The following is a 24,221-nucleotide window of genomic DNA, read 5'->3' on the forward strand; positions in this document are numbered from 1 at the left end:
TAAAAGACAAACAAACATTTATTTAAAGATAAATCTTAATAACCTACACGTAACGTATTCGTAAACGTACATAACATAACAAACGTACTTACTGCATCGTACCATTAAACATTTCAAGCGTATGTCATCTGAATGCATATTTTTTAAATTATAAATAGAACGACATCCAGAAATTAGCTGTTGCCATTTTCTCAATAGATATTTTGTCTAATAACAATTAAATAATTTACACTCGTGCTTACATTCGACCATCCTGACTTTTCAATTGTCCTCAATTGAATCAAATCTTATCATACATTAAAACGACAAATAAACAACAACAAAAATATAATAATAGGTAGGAAAAAATAAAATGAAATATAATTTAAAACAAATTCTCTAAGTCCTACACAAAGTCTCTATAGCGCAATGGTTGACGCACTGTTCGCTTGGGCCTTTTAAGTTCATCATCAACCTCGTCATTATCGTCTTCTTCTGTATTTCTGGAAATGATAGCCTCCGAAGATCTGTTTTTAGCAAGTAAATAGGCTTGGTGGGGCTTTCGACAACCCATTTTTGATCTGTAAGGTGGACAAGATCTAGAGCCTTGACCGCGTGGTTGCTGTTCTTTGTCATTTGCTTCAAGTATCTTTACTAGTTGCTTCTCCTTCCATTCTACTTTGACTGCATTCAGTGTCATTCCTATGATAGTGGATTTTGCTTTTAAAGCACTTTTGATAAAATCGTCTAGAATTCCAGTGATTGTCTCTTCCACCTCCTGAAACTCTTTCTTCGTTTTTTCTTTCATTTTGTTCATCTTCACTTCCATCACGTCCAACGTTTCGTGGAAGTCCTATGGATAGATAACTACAATATTGCCTGGAGTAAGGATGACGTAATTGATTTGGCATGGAATGGTGCTTAGAAAACAGTTGGCCACAGTGTCGATTTCTATTTGCAGCATAAGGTCTATTTTTTACCGAAATGCGATTCAGTCCAATCAGATTTGCAGCTTCATTCCCCTTCTCTGGAACAACTTCAAATGCACCTAATTCACCATCTCTTACACTTCGAACAACACATTTTGTATTGTTTTTCTTTACTGCAGTTTGATGAACGAATATATCTTCTTTAGGGTCCATTTTTATGAGATCTGAGTTCTGAAATATTCAGTGCGAAGCAATCTCTGTATTCATTCGAAAAACGCAATAACTCTTGCTGGTGATCAATGTCGAGATCCGAGCCAATTTTAACTTGGCTTAAACTTATAGGAACTTTTATGTTGTTAATATTTTCCGTTTTTGCTAAGTTCGAGCTCAATTCAGAAATTTCAGTATTTAAACATAGGTCAACTTCTGCTCTCCCAACGCATTGATCTTTTTGGAACCTAACACTTCTATCGCCAATGTTAATCACTGGTATACAAGTTTCGCCCTTTTTAATTTCTAATAGCCGATACCTTCGGAAGGATTTTCTATCATAATTAATCCATTTGTTTGAGAACTGACAAGACTGATTATATTTTTCTCTAATTCATTTGCCTCAAGAGTTTTAAGGCAGACACGATTTTTTTTCTTCAATTTGGAGGTTACTAAATATTTCATCTTCCCTATACCCGAAGTGAAATCTTTTTCCTATTCTGACATAAGCGATGTGAGAAAGATCAAGCCATGTCCGTCCGATGATTAGATCAACTGGCTGTGCATTATCAGGTACAAGATATATATTTATGCCTTGGCCTTTTACATTATCAACTTCAATATCGGCTTTAATCATTCCTATAGAGGTCACTGCAGGCATCCTTTGATTTCCAAAACCGTACAATTCATTCAAAGCAGGTTCTGGTTTCACTTTAAGTTTCTGAGCAACTGAAGTTCTTAAGAGACAACAAGAACTCCCCGTATCAATTAAAGCCTGTGCTTCTTCAGAATTATTCAGTTTTGCTTTCTTCAAATATGAATTGCTCTCTTCTATATTTTCGCCAACTTGCTCAGCAGAATAACTTTTATCATTTGAATGATTATTTTCAGGTTTAGTAACACAATTTTTAGCTTTATGACCTGTTTTATTACATTTTCGGCATGTTACTACTAGTTTGGGCAGCGGAAAGTCCCTTGAGATGTGTCCAAAATTATTACAGCTGAAGCATTTTGGTTCACCTTTTTCATTATGTGTGATACCGTAGAGTTTTTTCTTTTCGTTGATTGTAGCAACTGGACCATCTTTAAAGGAGTTTCGTTTATCGTAAGACCCTTCTTTACGCAGTTGTTTATTGTTGAAAGTTGACTTCAAGGTATCATAATCATCTAGTTTTTCAACTAAATCAATTGGTGAAATCAACTCAGACCAGATGTCAATAAAATGATCTTTTACTTCTGGAGACACTTTACGTTTTATCTGATCCGCTACAATAAGGTCGCTAAGTTTCTCAAAAGTATCTACTTTAATTCCGCTTATCCATTCATTAAAAAAATTTCTTAACTCATACGCAAAATTCTTCCATGTGTTTCCTACACTCTTATCGTGCGTAAAAAATTTTTGGCGAAATTTTTCAGGTGTCATCTTGTACCGTTTTAATAAGATCCTTTTAACTTCTTTATAATCGTTTGCAATCTCATTGGTTTCTCTGGCGATTAACTGAGCAATATCATACGGCAATAAGCCAAACAAATGAGTAACCCATGTATTTTCTGGTATTTCAACTTGTTTAGCCAAACGTTCAAACATGATTAAATATAAACTGATATCATTCTCGTCAGGTTTAAATTTTTGCATCAAACGATGAAGCTCTAACTTTGGATTCATGTGCGTACCACTAGCATTTTCATTGGTGCCAGAATTTGTAGATCTACATTCTGCTTCAATACGTAGTTTTTGCAGTTCAAATTCCATTTCATACTTTCGTTTTCGTTCCTCATATTCTTCTTTTCGCCTACGTTCTTCAATTTCTTCTTTATGGCTACGTTCTTCAATTTCTTCTTTACGCTTACGTTCTTCAATTTCTTCTTTTTCTTTTCTTTCATTTATTATAATGTTCAACCATTCTTTGGCGCATTCTTCATCGTACTCTTTGCTAGCCAAAATTATCTTTTTCAAATCGCTCATTTTATGACTCTCATTTACATCTTCTCCAACTTCTTCAGCTAATATTCTTAAATCGCATTTCTTTGCCTTACCGAAAATAGACATTTTCGTACTTATTAAAATGCAAATATATATATATATATATATATATGCTATTATTATTAACTTCCTATTAGACAACTTAAAGTTTGTTTGACGTTCTAAATATATTTCAAAATTTAAAGAAATGAAGAAAAAAATAAACTCACTTTCCAAAATGATAAAAAAAATTAAATTCTATAATAAATATGTTACATCAATCAATGCACATACCTTGAAATTCAAATTCGTTTTAATTTATTTACGTATAGCAAATTCTTGTAGCTTTAGGCTTAGGTTTCAGAATAATCCCGCTTCTGATTTATGTTAACTTCCTTTCTGTAGTTAAATTAATCACTCATAAAATGGTTGTAAAAGACAAACAATAACCTACACGTAACGTATTCGCAAACGTACGTAACATAACAAACGTACTTATTGCATCGTACCATTAAACATTTCAAGCATATGTCATCTGCAATTCATATTTTTTTAATTATAAATAGAACGACATCCAAAAATTAGCTGTTGCCATTTTCTCAATAGATATTTTGTCTAATAACAATTAAATAATTTACACTCGTGCTTACAGTAGCGATCTCTACGAGTTGCTTGCAGGGCTGCCTCGAACTTCATGGCGCACAACAGAGCGCTTTTTATGTCCTTCACATCCGCCATTCGCAGTGCTTTCTGTATTTAGAGTCCCGGATGCCATCGACGAAATATTGCAGCGACAGAATTTCTCTTGTTTCTGTCGGGCACTCCGAAAAGGCGTAATGGGACAGCCTTTCTACATCCGTGGCGAGCTGCTGAAGTGTTTCGGTGGGCTTCTGTTGGCGGGATTTTAATTGAAGCCTACCGTAGTCTTTTAAACACTTTTCTGCGAAGCGCAGCTCCAATGCGCCAGATAGAGCTTCAAAGTCTAATCTCTGATTTTTGGGAAGCGTCTGCAGAATATCCGCTGCGTCTGCTCTCAGGGAAGCGGCGAGATGACAGGCCTTAGCTTGGGAATCCCATCCATTCGCATCCGCAACTATAGAACATTGGGTTTTGTACACTTGCCAGGATGTCTTCCCATCATATGTGGATAGCTTCAGAAATGGACGAGCAGGCATCAGTAGAAATTTTAAACCATCCTAATTGCTCCCTGCCGTCGCTACGAATTTCTTTCAATTATCAACTACTCTGGCAACTGCAGAAACCCTGTCATCAATTTGGGTTTGGACGGCAGAAATCTTTTCTTCAATTTCTCCAACTCTGTTTTCAACCGTGTCAATTCTGTCTTCTACAGCTTAAAATTTGTTTTCTATTATGCATATGATTTCTCTCTTAATTTCCTCTTGACCTGCTTTCATTTCTTCCTTAAAAGAGGCAAAGGCTGATATAAACTGCCTTAACTGGTCTTACATCGCTCTTGTCATTGGCATTCAAATCCCACTCCTGACACCAAAAATTGTTGCGTGCGTACGAGTTCGTTACGAAATGAATGCACAAGTCCGATGAAAAATGAACAAAATTTATTATTATCACAACAAATATGCTTAAATTTCCTAAAATATTCGTGCAGTATTACAATATCTCGCAGTAGTTATCTTTTAACTACTCAAACGTTCAAAAGAACTTAATTCAAAACAGCTAAAAAAAGCTAATCCGCGAATTCGTTACAGTCAACAAGAGCAGTTTTCTCTAAACAAACTCTTAAACAACAACAAACTAACTAACTGCAATGAACTGAGAGGTTTTCCTCCTTTTTTAAAGATTTTAAAATCGCGCGCGAGAATTTTCTAGTACTTTCTCGAAATCAAAAAGAGATATTTATTAAATCTTTAATGCACGCGCTCTTGTATTTTCAATTTTCTGGGTTAGCTTTCTTTTAATATTCGTCACGCGCTGCACTGCGCGGGAAATAAAACCATTTAATTTATAATTGAACTAACATTAGCTTTATAAAATACCAAATTCGTAATAATATATAATATATTAACATTAAAAAAATCTTTCATTGGTTCCAATAATGCTGAAAATGTCAAACTAATTAGCTCTTTGATATATTATAATCTAAATGGGTTTAAAGCACATCGGTTTAATATAATAATATAGAGAAATAAAATAAAATACAGATCTAAATTACCATGAGGTGTGTTTTTTGCTTTTAAAGCCTTCAGTTTGTTAAAGTAATTGAAGACTGTTTGAAAGGCTAAATTAAAGGCGTTATGCTTTGCCAAATGGCAACGCTCGGACTGTTTGGGACGACATATGCAGGATAAAAGAAAGATATGAGGTTCCTGCATAATGAAAAATTTGCCAAGGATTATAAATCCATGGAATTTAATGTAATGAACATAACGATTCCAAATTTGAAACTCTACTTAGACCGTTTCTAACCACAAAAGGAGGGAAAAAAAGAAAACAAGACAATAAGCCACCGGGATTTCAAAGTTGCCAGCCTATTTAACGTATTTATAAAACAGCATTCAGCCTCAGTCAAACGGCTAATTTTTAAAATGTCAAAAATTAATTTTTAATAAAATGAAGTTTTGAAAAAATTCAAATATTCATATATAAATTCTCATTTCAATAATGATAAAAATAAAATAAAGCAGGAAACAAAAGTATGCAATGCCTGCGCCAGGTTTCGAACTCCGCATGTGCTTCCAATTACGCCCTAAAAGCAACCGGTAAGGAAGGTAAAAATATCTTACATAATTTATGCATTTAATTTGCTTTATCAGTGTCCTTTCATGTTTCCATATCAAGAAAATGCACACGTACATAAAAAACAAAACTGTTTCTCTGAATGCTGTGATTGATAAGCTTGCAAAACGCTACACGATATTAGCTGATAATAATAAGCGAGGCTGTTGATAAACAGTTACCTGAAAGACATTCTTTCAAACCCTTTGATATTTTTTTATAAATTTCATTTTAAAAATCAAACTAACTACGTAATGTATGGCATTAGAAACACCTTTTGTTAATTGCAATTAATGCTACAAATGCTCATGAAGATCATCAGTTGACTTATTCTCAAAAGTTAAATATATTTTAAATGACACCAATTAGATAATTTTATTAAAACATGAAGAATAAACTCGCAGAAGTTTTTATTACCTGTTCGATCTTTAACAGAAATATCTAGATATCGTATAGATAATTTAATAAAATTTTGAACAATTTACATTTCTTTTAAAAATAAAATAAAATAAAATGATTCTGCACGAGGTAAGTCAGCCTTAGAAGCATCTTTTATTAATCATAGCAATGCTACAAATGTTCGCAGAAATTATCAGTTGTAGACATTATAAAATAAATTTCTCTGAAATTGTACCATTTAGACAGAATATTTAAATAAAATTAAACCAGTCTGGCCGCCAAGTATGTTGGTCACTAGTGATCTGTAGACAGATGGTCACAGGGTACGAGGTAACGAAGAAAAATTTTTATTAGTTTTTAAAGTTAAATTGAACCATTCTAGGAATTATCGTATTTCTCCTTGCGTGCTCTTGCAGCATAAGTTAAGCATGTCAGTCAACAGCTGGGAGATCCATGGATCGAATTCTAAGAAAAGCACTATTGATTTAATACGTTCCAGCTGCGTTTTGTAAATTGTAAAAATGTAAATAATCTCCACAGTGATATCCGAGATAAAATATGGTGGAAAATAACTCACAACCACCTACATCTTCGTTGTGTGGGAACTTATGAGCCTTTCTCAAGTCGTTTTTAAAGTGGAGGAAAATGTACGGAATCAACCGCATTCCCCGGTGATTACTGTCGTAGTGTAAATAATTAGCACATCTACTTTAGCAAATGGAAGATCCGAAATTCAAGGGCCGGCTATAGCATCCTTGAGTTTTTACGTTTCCTTTTTCGAAAAGAAATCAAATGTTCTTTACAGTCGACAGTCACGTGTGAGTGCCAAAGTTCGTCACCTGATCTAAGAACGTAATGATTAAGAAAAAGAAATAAGGTAGTCACGTTTGGCGTACAGATTTTGGTGGTCCCTGGCGATCAACTCGTAGAGCATTAACATGGTATGATGCGGTAAGTTAGACAGATTTTTAAAACTGAAATTAAACCGAAAAGTGGCAGTGCCCTTCAAGGCTGCCCAGCGCCGACAACACTTGGGTTACCGGCGACGAGCAGCCTTGAAGGGCACTTCAAGGCGCCGGTAACCCAAGTGTTGTCGGCGCTGGCAGTCCACGTGTAGGATGAGCACTAAATTTAGGCAAACTATTAAAACAAATTTAAAACGAATGCCTTTAGTACCTATAAAGGCAGCTGGTCACTAGTGACATATGGTTTGTTATTTACTAACACTCTGAAGACACCAGTGACTTTCTTTAGTTACCAACGGCCTACAGATTGACACTCACATGCAGAGCCGTTACTTTTCCCACCTGAGGCAAAGAGGTAAATGCCTGTTCCTATGTACAAACAAATTAACTGTATCTATAATATTTTGTGCTCAACAAAGATAACTGTACTATACTTATATATCATACCATAACTCTTGTAGCAATTTTTAACTTTATACATTGATAAAATTACACATTTTCATAAAATTCATTACGTATTCATAAAACAACATTGTAATTTTTAAATGATCACTTTAAAAGAGTACCTTTTCTGGTGAACGGCGAATAACATTGCAATAATATAAGGAGTGACACGATTAACATAAAATGAATTGCCTTAATATCCAAGCATTTTTCGTAATTCATTTTCGGCAACAGCTTCGTAATTCAGTTCAGAATCTATAAGATTTTCTTTTTGGTCATATAAACTAACGAGCTCTCAAAAGACTGTATGAGTAATTATCCCCAGGTCTTGAAAACAACAGACAAAGTCAGAAGAAAGGTGTAACGGACCCTTTATTCAATCAAATTTAGTTGAACAGACTGCTCCACTTGACCTAACACAAAGCCAACACTTCTAGCTTAACTCAAACAGGTAATGTTGAAATTAAAATAAAATGTAATTTAACTAGCCTAACGGCTCACAGAATAAATTAACGCGCAGGAAGGCTCTGACACGTAGAAGTCGGCGGAAACAAGCCTAAAGGCTAGAAGCACTCAGTGTCACAGAATCAAATAAATGTCACAAAGTCAAAGTAATAACGTGGTCTTCAAACAAGCATAAAACGCTCTAAAATCACCTTCCGAAACCTTCGCTTAAATAGCACTTCTTTTACCCTCAATTTGAATACGCCTGCGCTATCTGATTAACGTTTAACATTCTAGCTGGAAAACGTGGGTGAGAACGAGAATGAAAGGAAAGTTCCTTTGACTAAAAATTAACCGTTAGTCAAAATAAATAAATAAATACTCACAATTCTACTTTATCATTCTTAGGGAGAATAATGATATTTTTTTTTTCCCAAAAGAATTTTTTTTATTTATTATTGTTATTATTTCCTTCATTCTGAAGCTTCTTTCTCCCAAAAAATAGTAACTGACAACGGTAAAAATATTCTAAACGTAAATTCCGAATTCAGATACCATAGTATTTAAAACTATATATTTCTAATGGAATATCTGGAGCATTTATATATTTTTGAAATTTAAGGGCTAGGTTATATGCTGCTCGTCTTGAAATGCCTAAATCCAATAACTCTAATTTTTCTCCGTTTAGAAATCGGAAACCATCTAGTTGAATTTTTCATATCTTCATTTAACTTATTTTAGATTACAACGCTTTTCACTTCTTCCATTTCTTCTATAAAAAAAAATATGTTTTTAAAACTACAGTCGAAATCTGTTTTAACGAAGACTGGAAGTTTGATTCGCTATATCCGATCCGATAAGAAAAATGGATTATCTCACGAAAACATATAACAGTTGAATAATGGATAAAACTAAAATGTGATTAACAGTGTTATAGCTACCAAAAAAAGTGAATAACAAATCTAATTAAATAAAAGTCATACTATGATTTAAGTGCAATTATTATTACGTGCAGTTATTAAATGTACTGTTCGCTTTGCAGCGGACCACACAGAGGTAAGAAAATCGTGTGTGCGGTCCTCCACAAGTCACTGATTTCAAGCTGTTACCATGTGTGAGACGACACATTCTGACATCGCAGACGCAATAATTCGTTCCGGTTGACAGTACAAGAGATATAACTCCACAACTAATGTCAAGAGATTTTAGCGTTCTGCACTGTGTCCTGTCTTAAATGCTAATTGCTTATGCATATATTAGCCCAGTTGGGCTTTAATAAGCTATATTGATCTAATTCCCTAAGAACAATCAGAGTGTCAACTATCAGCTAGTTCCCAGCCGGGAAATCGGAACAGGTAAAGAAAAGAGGGCCCATCGGCCATAGTGTCAAAAGTCCAATCATCAAGGTAACTTAACTCTCACCACTGAGACAAGAGTAAGAATCACGTGTATGGAGCTCTGAAGATGCAAAAGAAGGAAAATACACGAAATTGCCATAGGATACATTGTTAAACATGTAATTAACAAATGAAAGTGAAGTAATGTACGCATGAAAATGTGTTATTTACATATTTAAAAACGAGTGGGCTAAGTGACAAAATTGTGATCCCTCATTCTGTGAGCCGTAAAAGGCCTGATATTGTACTCCTCAGGAATGCAGACATAGTTTAGTACAGCATTAAATTTTCCTTTACTGCAATTCAATAAAATGTCAAAGAACTTCCTGTTAAGTTTTTGCAGATATTTCTCAATATATCCAACTTGTAAATCATCGTACAGGATGTGTCCTGTCGTCAAAGCCTCTCGATTTCAGGAAGGCTGACGAACCAATGATCTTGTTTTTCCTCAGATAGCGTTCCAGATATAATGAATCAAAGGATGTAAAATACAACTGTAAAAATAAGGAGACGTGACTCAATTTTCAGATTGTTTTCAACGAAACAACACGCCAGAATGCTCTGAAACACTCGACTAGAGAGATTAGCCGTTAGCAAGATCTTCATATAACGAGGACGATAACTTTACCTACAAAAATTGTTCTAATGCTTTCCATGCTATTATATATTGTAATAGTAATAATCTCATAAATCATCTCATAAATAATCTCATAAATTGTAATCTCATAAAATTGTAATAAATATATTTTGCTTTCAAAAATGCAGTAGATAATACGCAACCGCAACAAATGTACTGAACAAATAGCAACTTAGCCGGTTACTAATCCTCACATATAGTCATCAGCAAACTACCGCATTTACCATAGTTCTTTTCCTGTCACTTTAAAATAATTCATCGGCCTGTTCAGATCTTTCGGCAGATTACGTCTTCTGTGAATGACGAGCTGTTTCAGCTGCTTCTTCAATATCCCTACGTTCCACTTTTTTCAACTTTTTCCTCGTATCCAAGTTTTTTCTATGAACAAAAATTATAGAGTTTCGATTATTTCATATGGTACCAAATGTAGATTTGGATAAAATGTATTTCTGGCAGATATCGACTTGCTTGCATATATTTTGTTTTTTTCGTATAATGTTCACCTTTTCTTCAATGCAGAAACTTTATGTTTGTAACTGTCAGTGAAAATGAATTTTTAACACAGAAACAGAGTGCAGACTTTGGTCAGAGAATATATGAGAGTTTTGCTCTTCTAGAAAATATGAAACTTTACGTGTCTTCTACAATGTCCAGCAAGAACATTATCATTTCCCTCAAGATATGTATGATTGCGACACAAAGATTCAATAACCTTTATACAGAATATTTGAAGTCTTGCAGAAAACCTAAGGAATGCAAAATACCTATTCTGAGAATAGAATTTAGAGATTATTTATATTTAAGTATCAAATCCTTTCATTCCCTAAAAGAAGAATCAATGTAAAACTACAACCTCATACGATTTGCTAATTTCTCTTTCCTGAATAGCGGAAATTTCAAAATTTAGCCTTCAAGAGAGTTCTGTTTAGCAGCTCAGTCGAAGAATTTGAATGGAATCAGAAAATCCGTTCCCATTTTTTTAATTCAATATCAAGTACCCCATACGGTGATTTAAAGTATGCTGAATGTTTCCTCATTCTCCTATAGAGTTAGGTGTCACAGCTTTCTCGCATAGCCATTATTTAGAACAAAAAAAAAAAAAAAAAAAACGAGGGTGCAGCTAAAGAAAAAATAAAGTAATTTTTTTTATAGTTCAAATATGGAATGAGGATCATAGTATCCTAAACACGGATGATTTTAACAATCAGTAATTTTTTTCGTTATAACTCGCTGAAATTCTGGAAAAAAATATGAAAAGTACCCCCCCCCAAAAAAAAAAAGTCGGAGATATCGCGTAAAGTTTATATTTTCATATTATAGAAGTTCTCTATAATAGTATAAAATAGCATTAAATTTAGAGAGAAACTGGACACGACAAAATTTTCGCTCATTATAAGCGAGGCTTGTTTCAGTGGAGTTCGACTGTAGTTGTTTTACTAATTGAATATTGATAATCTAATTTAAACTTTCTTTTTCACTTTTCTTCATATTGTGTTTATATATTCATCTTTAAAGCTTATTTCTCGAGGATATTTTCTCTTTTTTTTTTTTTTTTTTTGTAAAGAAAGAGATATTCATTCTATTATCACTGTCTGTTTAGTTTCATATGACAAAGCATATGAGTAAACTAATCTGGTTATTATTTGCGCTACACAGCTGGTTAGTATAAAATAAACTGGCTAGTATTTGCGCTACACATGGGAAAAAGCATGAAAATACCTATGCAGCCAACTCATTCTTCGAGATTCCATGCTAAGTAAATCACTGTATTAAGCATGTAGCTTTATGTATAGTTAAAACTTTTGGCAATAAGGCTTTGTTTACTTTTCCTGTTCCTTTGCAATATTACATTCCACGCATAAAATTGTAAACAGGGTTACTTAAAGACACAGACAGTACAAAGTCCGTAATCCGGACTCGTCGGGATTTCGGCGATTCCGGATTAGGGGTTTTTTCCGGATTATAGATCATTAGTTTAAATCTGGTAGGATGACATGCAGAAATTATAAAATTAAAAATATGAAACCGTAATTTATGAAATAAAGAGCAATTATGATCTAAAGGGGTATCAAAATTTACCCCCCCCCAAAAAAAACCTTAATATTGATTTGTTTACGTTAGTAAACATTTCTATCAATGTAAGTTATTTAAGTTGCTTCGCTTTTTGTGCTTCTATAAACAGACATAATTTCTTGTTCAGTTACAAAGTTCCACTGTTCAAGTCCTGTAATTGCTGTGTCGAGAATATCGACTAACTTGTCAATCGAAATTTTTTCGTTTTCAATAACGTTCTCTGTTACTTTCTTCACTATCGGAAGCGCGCATAGGTAAACGCTTTACTAGCTCTACGCGCATGCGTAGCGGACGCGCGCATCAAAGGCGCATGCGTAAGTTTGTGGCTTTGAGGTCCGGATTGTAGATCATTCCGGATAATGGACGTCTGAATTAGAGACTTTTCAATCCATTGCAATGATTTAGTTCAATCCATTGCAGATTGATTATTATTGATTATCATTATTGATTTAGACTTAGTTTCAATCCATTGCAATGATTTATTATTTGATGTCTTAAAATAAATTTGAAGGATTTATATAAAGCAATAATAACGAACTGGATATCATATGAAATACCTGATAATGAGCTTACTGTCTCACTTGAATAGTAAGTCATTAATAATGAATTAAGTTCTTTATTTGGTTTAATTAACTGACTAAGGAAAAGCATGTGAATTTGCAAGTATTCAAAGAATGCAGTGCCCTTTTTGTTGTTTTAAATACGATATATCAAAAGATGCTTCTTTATACGTTTCAGAATTGAAAGTTAGGAATCATAATTAATTTTTCTAATGTATTCTAAAATTTCGTAGCTAATCTCCCTCCTAACCACTTGTTTGAGGCAATGGTCCCACTTGCCTCACCCTTATCCCGGCCCTGGTAAATGGTATGGGGTAACATAATAATGTGATGTTTTGCTTAGTAGCAATTTTGGCTAAGACACAAGGATGATAAATCATGGAATTGAGTTGTTCAAAAAGTAATTCTGCTTTTTCCCAACAGAGGGCTTAATTGTATTTTTTCATAGCCAACTTCGCATTTAAGTTCCGTAATCGTTACATATTTTGACAGCTGATATAGCAAGGCTTGTTTGTGAAAAAGTTCGATGGATTTTATGCAGTTCTTTTTGGCTGGTGCTCTTTCAAATATGGAAAGCAAAAAGCAGCATTTTCGGCATATTTTACTTTTTTACTATTGAAAAGGTAAAAATGCTGTTCAAGTAAGAAAAAAAACTATCTGACGTGTATACAGAAGATGTATTGACAGAACGCCAGTGCCAAAACTGGTTTGCAAAATTTCGATCCGGCGAATTTGATCTTGCAGATGCACCACGCTCTGGAAGGTCAGTTATTCAGCAAATACTTTTATTGGTTGGCAAAATTATGTGTTATTTTAAATTTTTTAAAAAAGTGATTTTTTCCCTAATATTTTTAGATTGTTTTAAAACTTTTAATGGGAAACTGTTCTTTAAAATTTTAGACAATAATCTTATGTTTTCATAATGTAATTTTTTATATATGCTTGTGTATGTTTTTCTAATATTATATACCAGGTGTAGCCAAGCTTCCTGTAAGCCGTATGTTGGATTTCAGGAAAGTTCGAAAGCCAAAACTAGATTTTCTTAAAAAAACATTAAAAAAAAAAAAAAAAGTCCATATTTACGTCATTTTACGTCAAAGAAGTGAAACAGGTTTCAGATGAAAAGAAACGTCTGATAATTTCGTAAAAAGAAATGAAATAAATGAGTTACTCTCTTTTGGACATTGAGTATTTTTAGTGTACTAAATTTCATACATATATTTCATTTGCCTAGGGACAGCATCACTCCTGCGAAAGCCGTGCTATGGCCACCCCTGTTATTTACTATGAAACTACCATGTGCCAAAAATGTGTTTTATTTCACAATTTTAAGAAAATCATTGACAAAAGATTAATAACGTACGAAGGTTGCTATTTGTATTTCTGGCCTAGGCAACATTAAGTGTTGCTAGGCGATCGCAGAAGATTCTGACCGAAAGTTTGTTATTTTTAGCCATAACGTCTTCAGAACGTTTAGTCATTTTAGCGTGATTTGTGTTGTTTACAATAAATTGAAAAGTTTATCTCGGGCAAAAAATAGAATTAACTCGCAAACATTTTCGTGCGATTATTTTTTATAACTTTCGACCGGGATTATCAAAACAAGAGTGCTTCGATGAACTTAATTCTTTATACAATGATAAAGCACTATCCTACAGCACTGTAAAAAAACTGGTATAACGAATTCACTTGTGGTCGACGTTTGCTCCATGACGAATTCTGTGAAGGTCTCTAAAACCGGTTGTTGTGCCAGAAAATGTCGATGCTGTGCTGATAAAGCAAAATCGTCACGTGACATACCGTGAGACTGAGGCATCTTTGGACATAAGTATGACAAGCATTAATAAGATATTACATGAATATTTGGCCGTAACAAACATTTGTTCGCAATGGATCCCGCATAATCTGACAAATGCTCAAAAGAAGGCTCGTGTCGATTAGTTCAAGGAAATGTTGGAATAATAAGTTCAAGTTGCACTAAAGGCTGTGTATAACACCTACACAGGTGACGAATCATGGATCTATGCATATGAGTCCGAAACAAAACAGTAGTCAACTGTATGGGTCTTCCAAGTTGAGCCAAATCCAACAAAAGTTGTTCGGGGAAGAAGCGCATCGAAGCGAATGGTTGCCTGTTTCTTCGGCATTTACCAGTCACGTGGCGACAGTGGCGTTACAGCAAGGCAGGACGGTCAATACCAAATGACGAATACACGACTATTTGTTTGCTAGAAATCTTCGGAGAAATTCGAAAAAAGCAGAAGAGGAGGTGAATCATTCTTCATCATAACAAAACGAGCTCTCACACGTCGGCTCAAACGAAGGAATTTTTGACGGAACAAAACATCGAATTGATAGGTCATCCGCCATACAGCTCTGATTTGGCACCCAATGACCATTTTTATTCCAGCACACCAAAAATAAAGTACGTGGTCAGCGATTTGCGATACCCGAAGGAGTGGCTGATGTATTCAAAACGCATGTTTAGGATTTACCTTAATCGAAGAAGAAAAAGTGCTTTGAAAATTGGTTCAAACGCATGCAAAATTGTATTGATCTTTATGGATAATATTTTGAAAAACATTAAAACCAATTTCGATCATAAACATTTGTTTTTTTAATTATTATTAGGCCAGAACTATAAATACAATCCTCGTATCGAAATTTTTATTAATTATATTTGTTATAATGCTCAGTTCTTTTTATTTTAGATGTTGCAAGCACCAAGAACCATTTTCGATGACTTATTCGAAATAAATGAAGAGAAAGAAATAGCAGAAGAATCCTTCCAAGAAGAATTGGAAGAGGAATCTTCAACGAACGAGGATGATGAAGACGAGAATGAGAATTCTGGACTCCCTATCTATCTCATGAGCGAATATTTAGATCTTCTACCGAGCGAACAATTCGTATTATACAAAATATTTGTGGCAAACTTAGATAGAAATCTTTCTACTCTAACATTAGACGATTATGTGGGATAAACGTGCGTCAGAAATGTAGCAGACTATTTTGGAATTGCACGAAATGCACAGTTACAGATAAATTACTTTCATTTCAAAATGTTATTTATGGTCATATGTTGTATAAATGAGTTATATTTAAAGTTATCTCATTATTATATGTAAATACATTGACAAATATATAAACAAGATTAGTTAAAAGCAAAATTATTTTATAATCAAATGACATAAAAATGAAATACCTATAAATAAACTAAATACATGCCTTCTAAAATAACATTTTGCTGTAAATAAAAATAAAATATTAACCTGTTAATCTGATATCAACATCACATGCACAGGAAAATGTTATAGAGATACAGAGGGTGTTTGCATATTTTTAGAACGATTTCGGGGCCCTTTAATTAATGTTTAAATGTAAAGATAATTTTTTAAAATGTTCGATCTGATAGATCTTTTTACTGGATTATAAGTCTGCATCGTGATTTCCATGGCATAAATGCTGGTTCTAGTGTAGAATTTATGTAGAATTCCATGGCATAAATGCTGGTTCTAGTATAGAATTTTAGTTTACCTCTTCGATTGGCGGCACATTTTGTTCCATTTTGGCGATGAAACATCATTTCTGGTTACCATAATAGTTTTAACTTGGTTTTAGCTTCCTTATTTTTTTTTTTTTTTTTAGTGAAAATAGATCGATGTGCACGTGGGCAAAGTCAAGGCAGTGCGCAATGCCGAGATTGGGTAATTTTCTAATGTTTTATTAAGTGAAAATAGATCGATGTGTACATGTACGATAGTTTGTGCAATTCTTTAACTTCTTATTTTGGCTTTGTGTAGCGGCCATCTTGAAATTGTGCCTTCCTGGCTCCGATCTTGGCGTCAAAAAAGAATCGCGAAAAAAACTTTACCGAAGGGTTTAACTAAACTTTACCGAAGGGTTTAACTTAAACTTTACCGCCCTTTTACCGAAGGGCTTTTCGTAAAATTTTTAGCGGTTTTGATTTCCAGTCTTCTTCCACTATTTTCTAGAGTACATCAATCGCGGTGGGTTTGCGGTTAGAGTTCTCTTCAAGAAACCAAAGGCACAGTAGTCCATAGATGAAACGTCAGGTGACTACGGAGGTATACATTGAAAATGTGTATATGCTATATCTGCATCAGTCTTTATTTTTCAAGGAATGCAGTGGTACTTTTCGAAATACGACTTGTTGCTTTGTCTTAAATAAGAGTAAAAATATTCAGTACTCTATAATTATCCGCTAACCTTCATGAAATGCCAACAACTCATTGACGATCTGAGTCGTAATGGTAGCGTTTGTTTGGCTGCCATTACGACTCATAGGTACCGTTACGTTCATCAAAAAGAGCATTGTATAAAAACCTTTTTTATTTGTATGTCAGCTATATAAATTTTTGTAAATTTGGAAATTTTATGAGAGTAAACAGGTCTGTATGGCCGATATTTTATAGGCGAAATATACTTTTCAGTTATGGCCTTCAAAATTCGTTCAAAAAAGTCTTTTTTTTTTTTTTCTTTCCCCCTCTTTGCTGAGTTTTTCGCCAAATAAATTCAGAGATGTGCTTAATCAGAGATCAGATAAAATCAGAAAATGCCAAATATTCTGTATTCTTCTGCATGAAATAGGATACTTAATTATTCTAATTAGACAAGAGTGAAATAAATTCCGTTGTCCACATCCAAAGTAAAATTAAATGGTTATGATGATGTTTTGAAATAACATGCAGGTTATAAATTTCTTTATATATATTTTTTCTTTTAACTTCGTTCAAACAGTAATATATATACTCATTTTGATTTTTTTTTCTGTTTCTGTCTTTTTACATTAAAAAAAGAAAGCACGATTTGGATTTAAGAACAAAAGTGAAATATTTATATAATGTATGCTTTTTTTATATATACATATTTTTTTATTTGTAAAAATCTTTTACTGTGACTCACCTTTGATGTGCTAGATTAATCAGAAATTTTAAATCACAAGTTAATTTTTTAAACTATGATCATACAGTTTTCTGAGTATGGAATTGATACTACAATATTTTTGACCTTGAAGGTGATCATCCAATAGCAAAATTTCCTATTTTGGCCATTTATCTTAGATATACATTTCTCCTTTTTATGAAATTGTGATTTCCTCTTAAAAGGGGTACACATGTTTTCTACTTAATACTACGCATATCTTTTTATGCGTGTATGTTAAATTTTGTTACTACTTAAGACATTTATTGCTGATGAGATTTCGTTTCACATGCCATTCAGTATCATCTATGTAAGCACATGATTCAATTATTTTTCAATATTTTACTTTGAAAAACATAAGAAAATGGATAACGAGCAAAGACATAGGCACATATAATTATCTTATACATGGTTAAAATATTGTTGCGTGCGTACGGGTTCGTAACAGATTTGATGCAAAAATCCGATAAAAAGTTAATATCATTTATTCTTATCACAAGAAATTTAACAAATTGCTGGAATTTTCCCCAGAGATATTCTTACAAGTGTTCACAATATCAGGCACTAATCAGAACGCAAATACTTAAACAGAACGCAATACAACCAGTAGCTATACTTTAAATTAGTAAAAACGTTAAAATACAACGCAGTTCAAAGAGAAAGAGAAAGCCAAGAAAATCCAATTAATTAAGCAACTGAACTGAATTTTTTTTTTCTTTGATCGTATTTTTATTTCTGGCCTCAACCACCAAGGGTTTTTACCAGTATCATGAAAATTACAACCATTATACATTTGCTAGGTTTAAAATTAATAAAGATGTACATTAGTACATCAGCACACAGGGGCGAAAGTCAAACAAAATGAAAGTTTATGAGTTTGTAAAGTCTGTACAAAGGATGTTCTGCGTCTTGCGCTATGCTGGCGTGAAGGCAGTCAGAGGAGAGTCATGTGATCTTGAGAAGGCACCTGGTTGATCAGCTTCGAAATAAGCAAAATTCGTTAAAAGTTCTTAATTAAGCTAGAAAATTGCTTAATTTTTTTTATTTTGCTTTAAAACGTAGTCCATGGGAAAAATGGCTTATGAGAACCAATGCAGTGCAGTTAGAGCTCGAAACATAAAATCATAAAATAAACTAAGTCTAAAACAAGTAAAATCTTAAGTAAATAAAACTATTTACAGACTACAAGTTGAAGAATGATATATGTATAGAATGAGGATGAGTTGAAATAATAAGTTGCAGTTGTGAAATTGTAGTAAATTAAACTAGAATTCCAAGTCAATATTCATAAAATAATCGAAAGCGGCTATGCCTACTTCGATTTTACTCATTGATTTCGCAGTTCGGAATTTTTGAAGGAATTCTTTTGCTTTATTAATGTGTACTATAATCCATGAAAAGATCGAAATTTCCTTTTCATTTTCAGTATTTGGATTATTTTTGGTCCAAGCTGATTTATTTGTATTATTTGGTAGCGTGGGGAAGTCAGCGGCTTTAAGTTGGAATTTATTGCTTGCTTCTGCTTCTTTTTTGGCTTTCGCTGCAGCGATAGCCTTTTTGTATATATTCTTTGGGTGTTTAACACAACCCTTATAAATCGAAACGTGATTTTTTTTTCCACAAAAGGCACAGCAAGCAGGTTTATTATCCTCTTTCTTTTGGGTACAGGTATAAGTTTCATGAGGTTTAGCGCATTTCATGCACCTAACTGAATAATCACATAGCTCCCATGTATGCCCATATTTTTTACATTTGTGGCATTGCACGGGGCTTTTTCTGGATTTATATGGGGTGATAAAGATATCTAATTCTCTCAGTTTCGTTATGTCATAAACTTTTTTGCCTTCAAGATCTCGCTTGCATTCAACTTGAAAAAACGGTAATTTAAGAATATTTCCATCTCTTACAATAGTAAGCCTGAACTGAAATGTTCTCTCTCTGGCTTTTTATAGCTTTTAATGGGTCACGAGAAATTTCTGGTAATTTCTTTGCTTCTCGAGATTTCTGGAAACCAACAAGAGGAATTACGGTTACAGTTAACATGATAGTCAATTACATTTATTCAATTTCAATACAAATAAAAGAGATATCCGATTACTCAATGTTAAATGCATATGCTCTTACATTATTCCTTTCTCGGCGTAGCTTTCTCTTAAAACACGTCTCACGCTGCATTGCACGGGGAAATAAAACAATTTTAAATATAATTCTACTAAAATTATGTAACTAAATACAAAATTTGTAACACTGCCCCCTTCCTAAAGACTGCAAATCCCGGGCTGTACAATCCCTGGACAGGAAGGCATACTTACAACTAAAGCATCAATGCAATAATAAACATTATAATACAATAACAAACAACATAAACAATAATTGCAATAAATAACTTAAAATAAATCAAATACAACGCAATAAATGAGTGCATAAATTTACAAATTTGGAAAAAAAGGACCATGGTCTTATACTATTTACATTATATACACTACGTACTATGTTATTATTCAGCTACGTACGTACTATGTCCATAGTAAGGAGCTAGCCTGTCGAAATGAACGACTTTAGGCTTACAATTTGATGACTTACGGATCCAAACTACGACGTCGTTCAGCCTGTTTAAGACTCCGTAAGGACATTCCAAGGTGACTTTAACGCCACCGTGAGAGCTCCCGACCTAAGGGTTTAAACCGAACGGGATTGTAGCTCCCACAGCGGAAAAAGATGTACTAGTCTAGCTGCCACCACAGCCTGAGGAGGGGGGGGGGTGCCCAACAGACCAACGACATTTTTTTAAAATCATAATAAAAAAAAGTTTGCAGATACAATGCAAGATTGAGTTTAGACGAACTCTGCACTATATGCAGCGTATACATTCTTATTGAAATGGGTTGATGCAATTATAAAATCAATGGCAGTTAAAACATGATCACTGGATTAACATAAGCTAAAAATAAAACATTATTAGAGAAATACGTACAAAACTTAACTAAGAATAACTTGCATCGCTATATACCTGTAACATTAGAGACACTTTTATATTATACAAGTTCCAATACTATTCTTTTAAAAATGCGGTAACCTCTAACTTTGGAATACTTCCAAAGGGTGTAGAGACATTTGGCATTTTTGGAAGCAGACAGGATGAAAAATTAGCAACCGCCTTCGCCGGGAATCGAACCACGGATCTCTGGAATACCGGCCCAGCGTGCAGAACCACTACACCACGAAGGCACGCTAGGAAAGTTTTGAGAAATACCTTATACAGGGTGTGATTCAAACGTTTCAAGACTTACCTCAGAACTAGAAATTTATTGGACATTTAAGTACAGCGGACTAAAATTATTCAAAATATGATCCTTCAGCATCAACACAGCGCTGCCAGCGCGTCTTCCACTGTTCGCAGCCCTTCTGGAAGGCCTCGGGCGTCATGCTGTCAAGCGCTCTCGTCGAAGCCTGCTGGATGGCGTTGATGGAGTCGAATCGCTTCCCTTTTAGGCCTGTCTTGATTCGGGGGAAAAGTCACTTGGAGCCAAGTGGGGAATGTAGGCTGGCTGCGGCAGTGTTGTCACGTTGAACTTGACCAAAACTTCGGCGGCGGCGCGCGACGTGTGAGCGGGCGCGTTGTCTTGGTGGAGCATACAGTCGCCCATGATCGCCGGGCAGACTCGATCCCTTAAGCGGCGGAGCACTCCAGCGTAAAAGTCACCTGTGACAGTCTGTCCACGAGCATTAAACTCCTTGTGAATCACTCCTTTACCATAAAAAAAACAATCAGCATGCACTTCACACGCGACTTGCTCATGCGAGCTTTCTTGGGCTTCGGCGAGGAAGCAGTGTGCCATTCTGAGCTTTGACGCTTCGACTCAGAATCGTACTCGTAGACCCAGGTCTCATCACCAGTAACCACTTTCTCCAGAAGGTTCGGATCAACATTAAACCGTTGGAGCATTTCCTGGCAAACAGCCATGCGCCGTTTCTTCTGATCCACCGACAAATCTTTTGGCACACACTTTTCGCATCATCAAATCTCCGTCACAATCCTCCACACAGTACTCTGACTGAGTCCCGGTTCATCGGCAATTAATCTAGTACTAAGACGACAGTCATTGTTTAAAAGTTCTCGCACTCTCTCCCCATTTTGATCCGTTCGGCTTAATGATGGCCTCCCAGAGCGGTCGTCGTCTTCAACATTCTCGCGGCCATCTTTGAAACGTTTGTGCCACATGAAAACCATTGGACATGGCTTCTTCCTTAAAGGCTCTTGAATCATACCGAGAGTCTCCGTGGCGGTTTTGGTCAGTCGCACGCAAAACTTAATTGCATAACGTTGCTCAAAGTGCTGCTCCATTTTCGACTCTCCCACTTTTCGACCGAGGTCAATGACACGCACTCACGCTGCAAGTGATGCACACTGTCCAGGGTTCCGGAGGTAACTGCCGCAGCGTCAGTTCGTTTCCTGAGACCCCCCCCACTACTTCCCCCAACCGGCGGAACCGGTCCGCGCGTGCTTCTCTACTCAGAAATGAACCAGTCTTGAAACTTTTGACTCACACCCTCTATACTCCCCATTTTAAAGGGCGACTAGGGTTTTAGGGGACATAGTCCCCAAATCCTGGGTGTGGAGAATCATCATTCCGACCCTTTCAGTTCGGGCGTCGCTGTAGAGACATTAGGATTTTTTGGAAGCAGGCAAGAAGAAAAATTAGCACTGCCTTCGCCGGGAATCGAACCACGGACCTCTGAAATACCGGCTCAGTGTGCTAACCACCACACCACGAAGGCACGCTAGAAAGGTGGGAGAAATACCTTATATACTTCCCTTTTAAAGGAAGACTGGGGTTTTTAGGGGACTCAATCGCCAAATCCTGGGTGTGGAGAATCCTCATCCAACACCCTTTTAGTTCGGGCGCCAGTATAGAGACAGGTATTTTTGAAAAGCAGGCAAGATGAGAAATTAGCAACTGCCTTCGCCGGGAATCGAACCCCGGACCTCTGGAATACCGACCCAGCGTGCAGAACCAATACACCACGAAGACACGCTAAGAAAGCGGGAGAAATACCTTATAAGAGTAATACCGAACAATAGATAGGCGTTACAGGAAACCATCCAAATAGTAAATCACATACTAAACAAAACATTTTACAGTACAATTTATAATATGGATAAATTACACAATTCATAACCTTTAACTAATTGATATGTCCCATGCATTACAATTATAGTAATCCTAAATTATTCTGTTTATAGCCATGTACCAAATTATTTGCTATGTATTATACAAAACAAATTAGAATGTGCTGCGCATTGGCTTACGGTACAAGAAAGAATATTCCTTGCTATAGTTTACCGTGTTATACAGTACCATTCAGCATACTTGTCATGTTTGTTATATTAAGAATATGTAAATGTAACATTACAATTTCAATAACCAGACTGCCACTACTACATTTCGATTTGAGGTTAGATAATTCCAGTTGGTGCAAGCAATTTACAGTGAACTTATTGTTCAGTTGTATAATGCAGTTCAGGCAAGTTTCACCAGAGTTGCTGACATAATTTAGATGCTATTTAGCGTTCAGTTGGGAAAATGAAGCGACTATTGCAAATATTGCAAATACTTATGATTTGTGAGAGTTTGTTGATGGCAATATTGCTTTTTAAAAATTGTAAAGTCCAATGTTGCCAATAAGCATCAGAAGGTTTTTTTAAGGTGAAATTGCCGAGTGAATTCACATTCATAAGCATAACGATCAACTGAGCCCAGTTCCCCACAATCACATCTATCATGATCACGAAGATTGAATCTAGCTAAGTATTGGGGGAAAGGGCCATGATCAAATAAGAACGTTGTTAGTGCAGAATTAAAAGGTCGCGCTGAAGTAGATACTTTTGGAACTAATCGAAAAGTTCGACGTCCTGTCGCAGCAGAATCCCAACAGCTTTGCAATTCTGCATTAGAATCTGAAAAGATTGGTTTTTGAAAAATGAGACTGGACAAGAAAGTTGGAATTCCGGCAAGTAAATACCCCGTGACGCTTCCTTGGCCATTTGATCAGCGAGTTCATTTCCTACAATCCCACTGTGACCCGGCACCCAGCTGATAAAAGGTCTTTTATTTGAAGGAAGAGAGAGGATAATTCGCTGTATGTCGAAGGACCAGTGGACTGTTTGATTTATCATTTCGTAAGCTGTACAGTGAATCCGTACAAATCAGTTTAGGACAGAATTATTTCCATCAAATCAGATTCAACAACCACACCTTATCTCCTTCGTTGAATCGATGTCCTGTAGCACTCGTGTCGTATCGGATCTCCATTTTCTCTGTGGTCAAGTTGATTCGCTCTCGTGCAAAATTGTGCATCACTTCAAACCGGACCTAGAGATCCTGGATGTACTCCTCAGGCGATAAAGGCGCATCCGGAGGGCGACCAAACAACAGCTCACAAGGACGTAGATCACAACCGAAGAGCATCTGAAATGGGAAATAGCCCGCACTGCAGTAAGCCAGTAGAAACAGTGATAATT

At 35.2% G+C, this 24,221-nt stretch overlaps 1 protein-coding gene and 1 long non-coding RNA gene across 4 annotated transcripts in view; one reads left to right on the forward strand and one right to left on the reverse strand.

Moving 5' to 3' along the window:
• LOC146999427 (uncharacterized) overlaps positions 1-24,221 on the reverse strand; it is a 109,665-nt gene that overhangs the window by 74,349 nt on the left and 11,095 nt on the right. The window lies entirely within an intron of this gene.
• LOC118204936 (uncharacterized) overlaps positions 1-24,221 on the forward strand; it is an 87,778-nt gene that overhangs the window by 16,258 nt on the left and 47,299 nt on the right. Inside the window, exon 2 of one of the 2 annotated variants that reach the window (XM_035377227.2) lies at positions 15,466-15,860. The exons of the other annotated variant lie outside the window; for it this stretch is intronic. Within the exon in view, the coding sequence (XP_035233118.1) occupies positions 15,466-15,738 (273 nt within the window). The 3' untranslated portion in view covers positions 15,739-15,860. Of the gene's footprint in view, positions 1-15,465; positions 15,861-24,221 lie in introns of those variants that run through there. 2 annotated transcript variants of the gene reach the window in all.

The sequence above is a fragment of the Stegodyphus dumicola genome, chromosome 1 (assembly GCF_044657685.1).
Source record: "Stegodyphus dumicola isolate Sdum_Otavi_A_Nest chromosome 1, ASM4465768v1".
In the NCBI taxonomy this organism is placed as follows: domain Eukaryota; kingdom Metazoa; phylum Arthropoda; class Arachnida; order Araneae; family Eresidae; genus Stegodyphus; species Stegodyphus dumicola.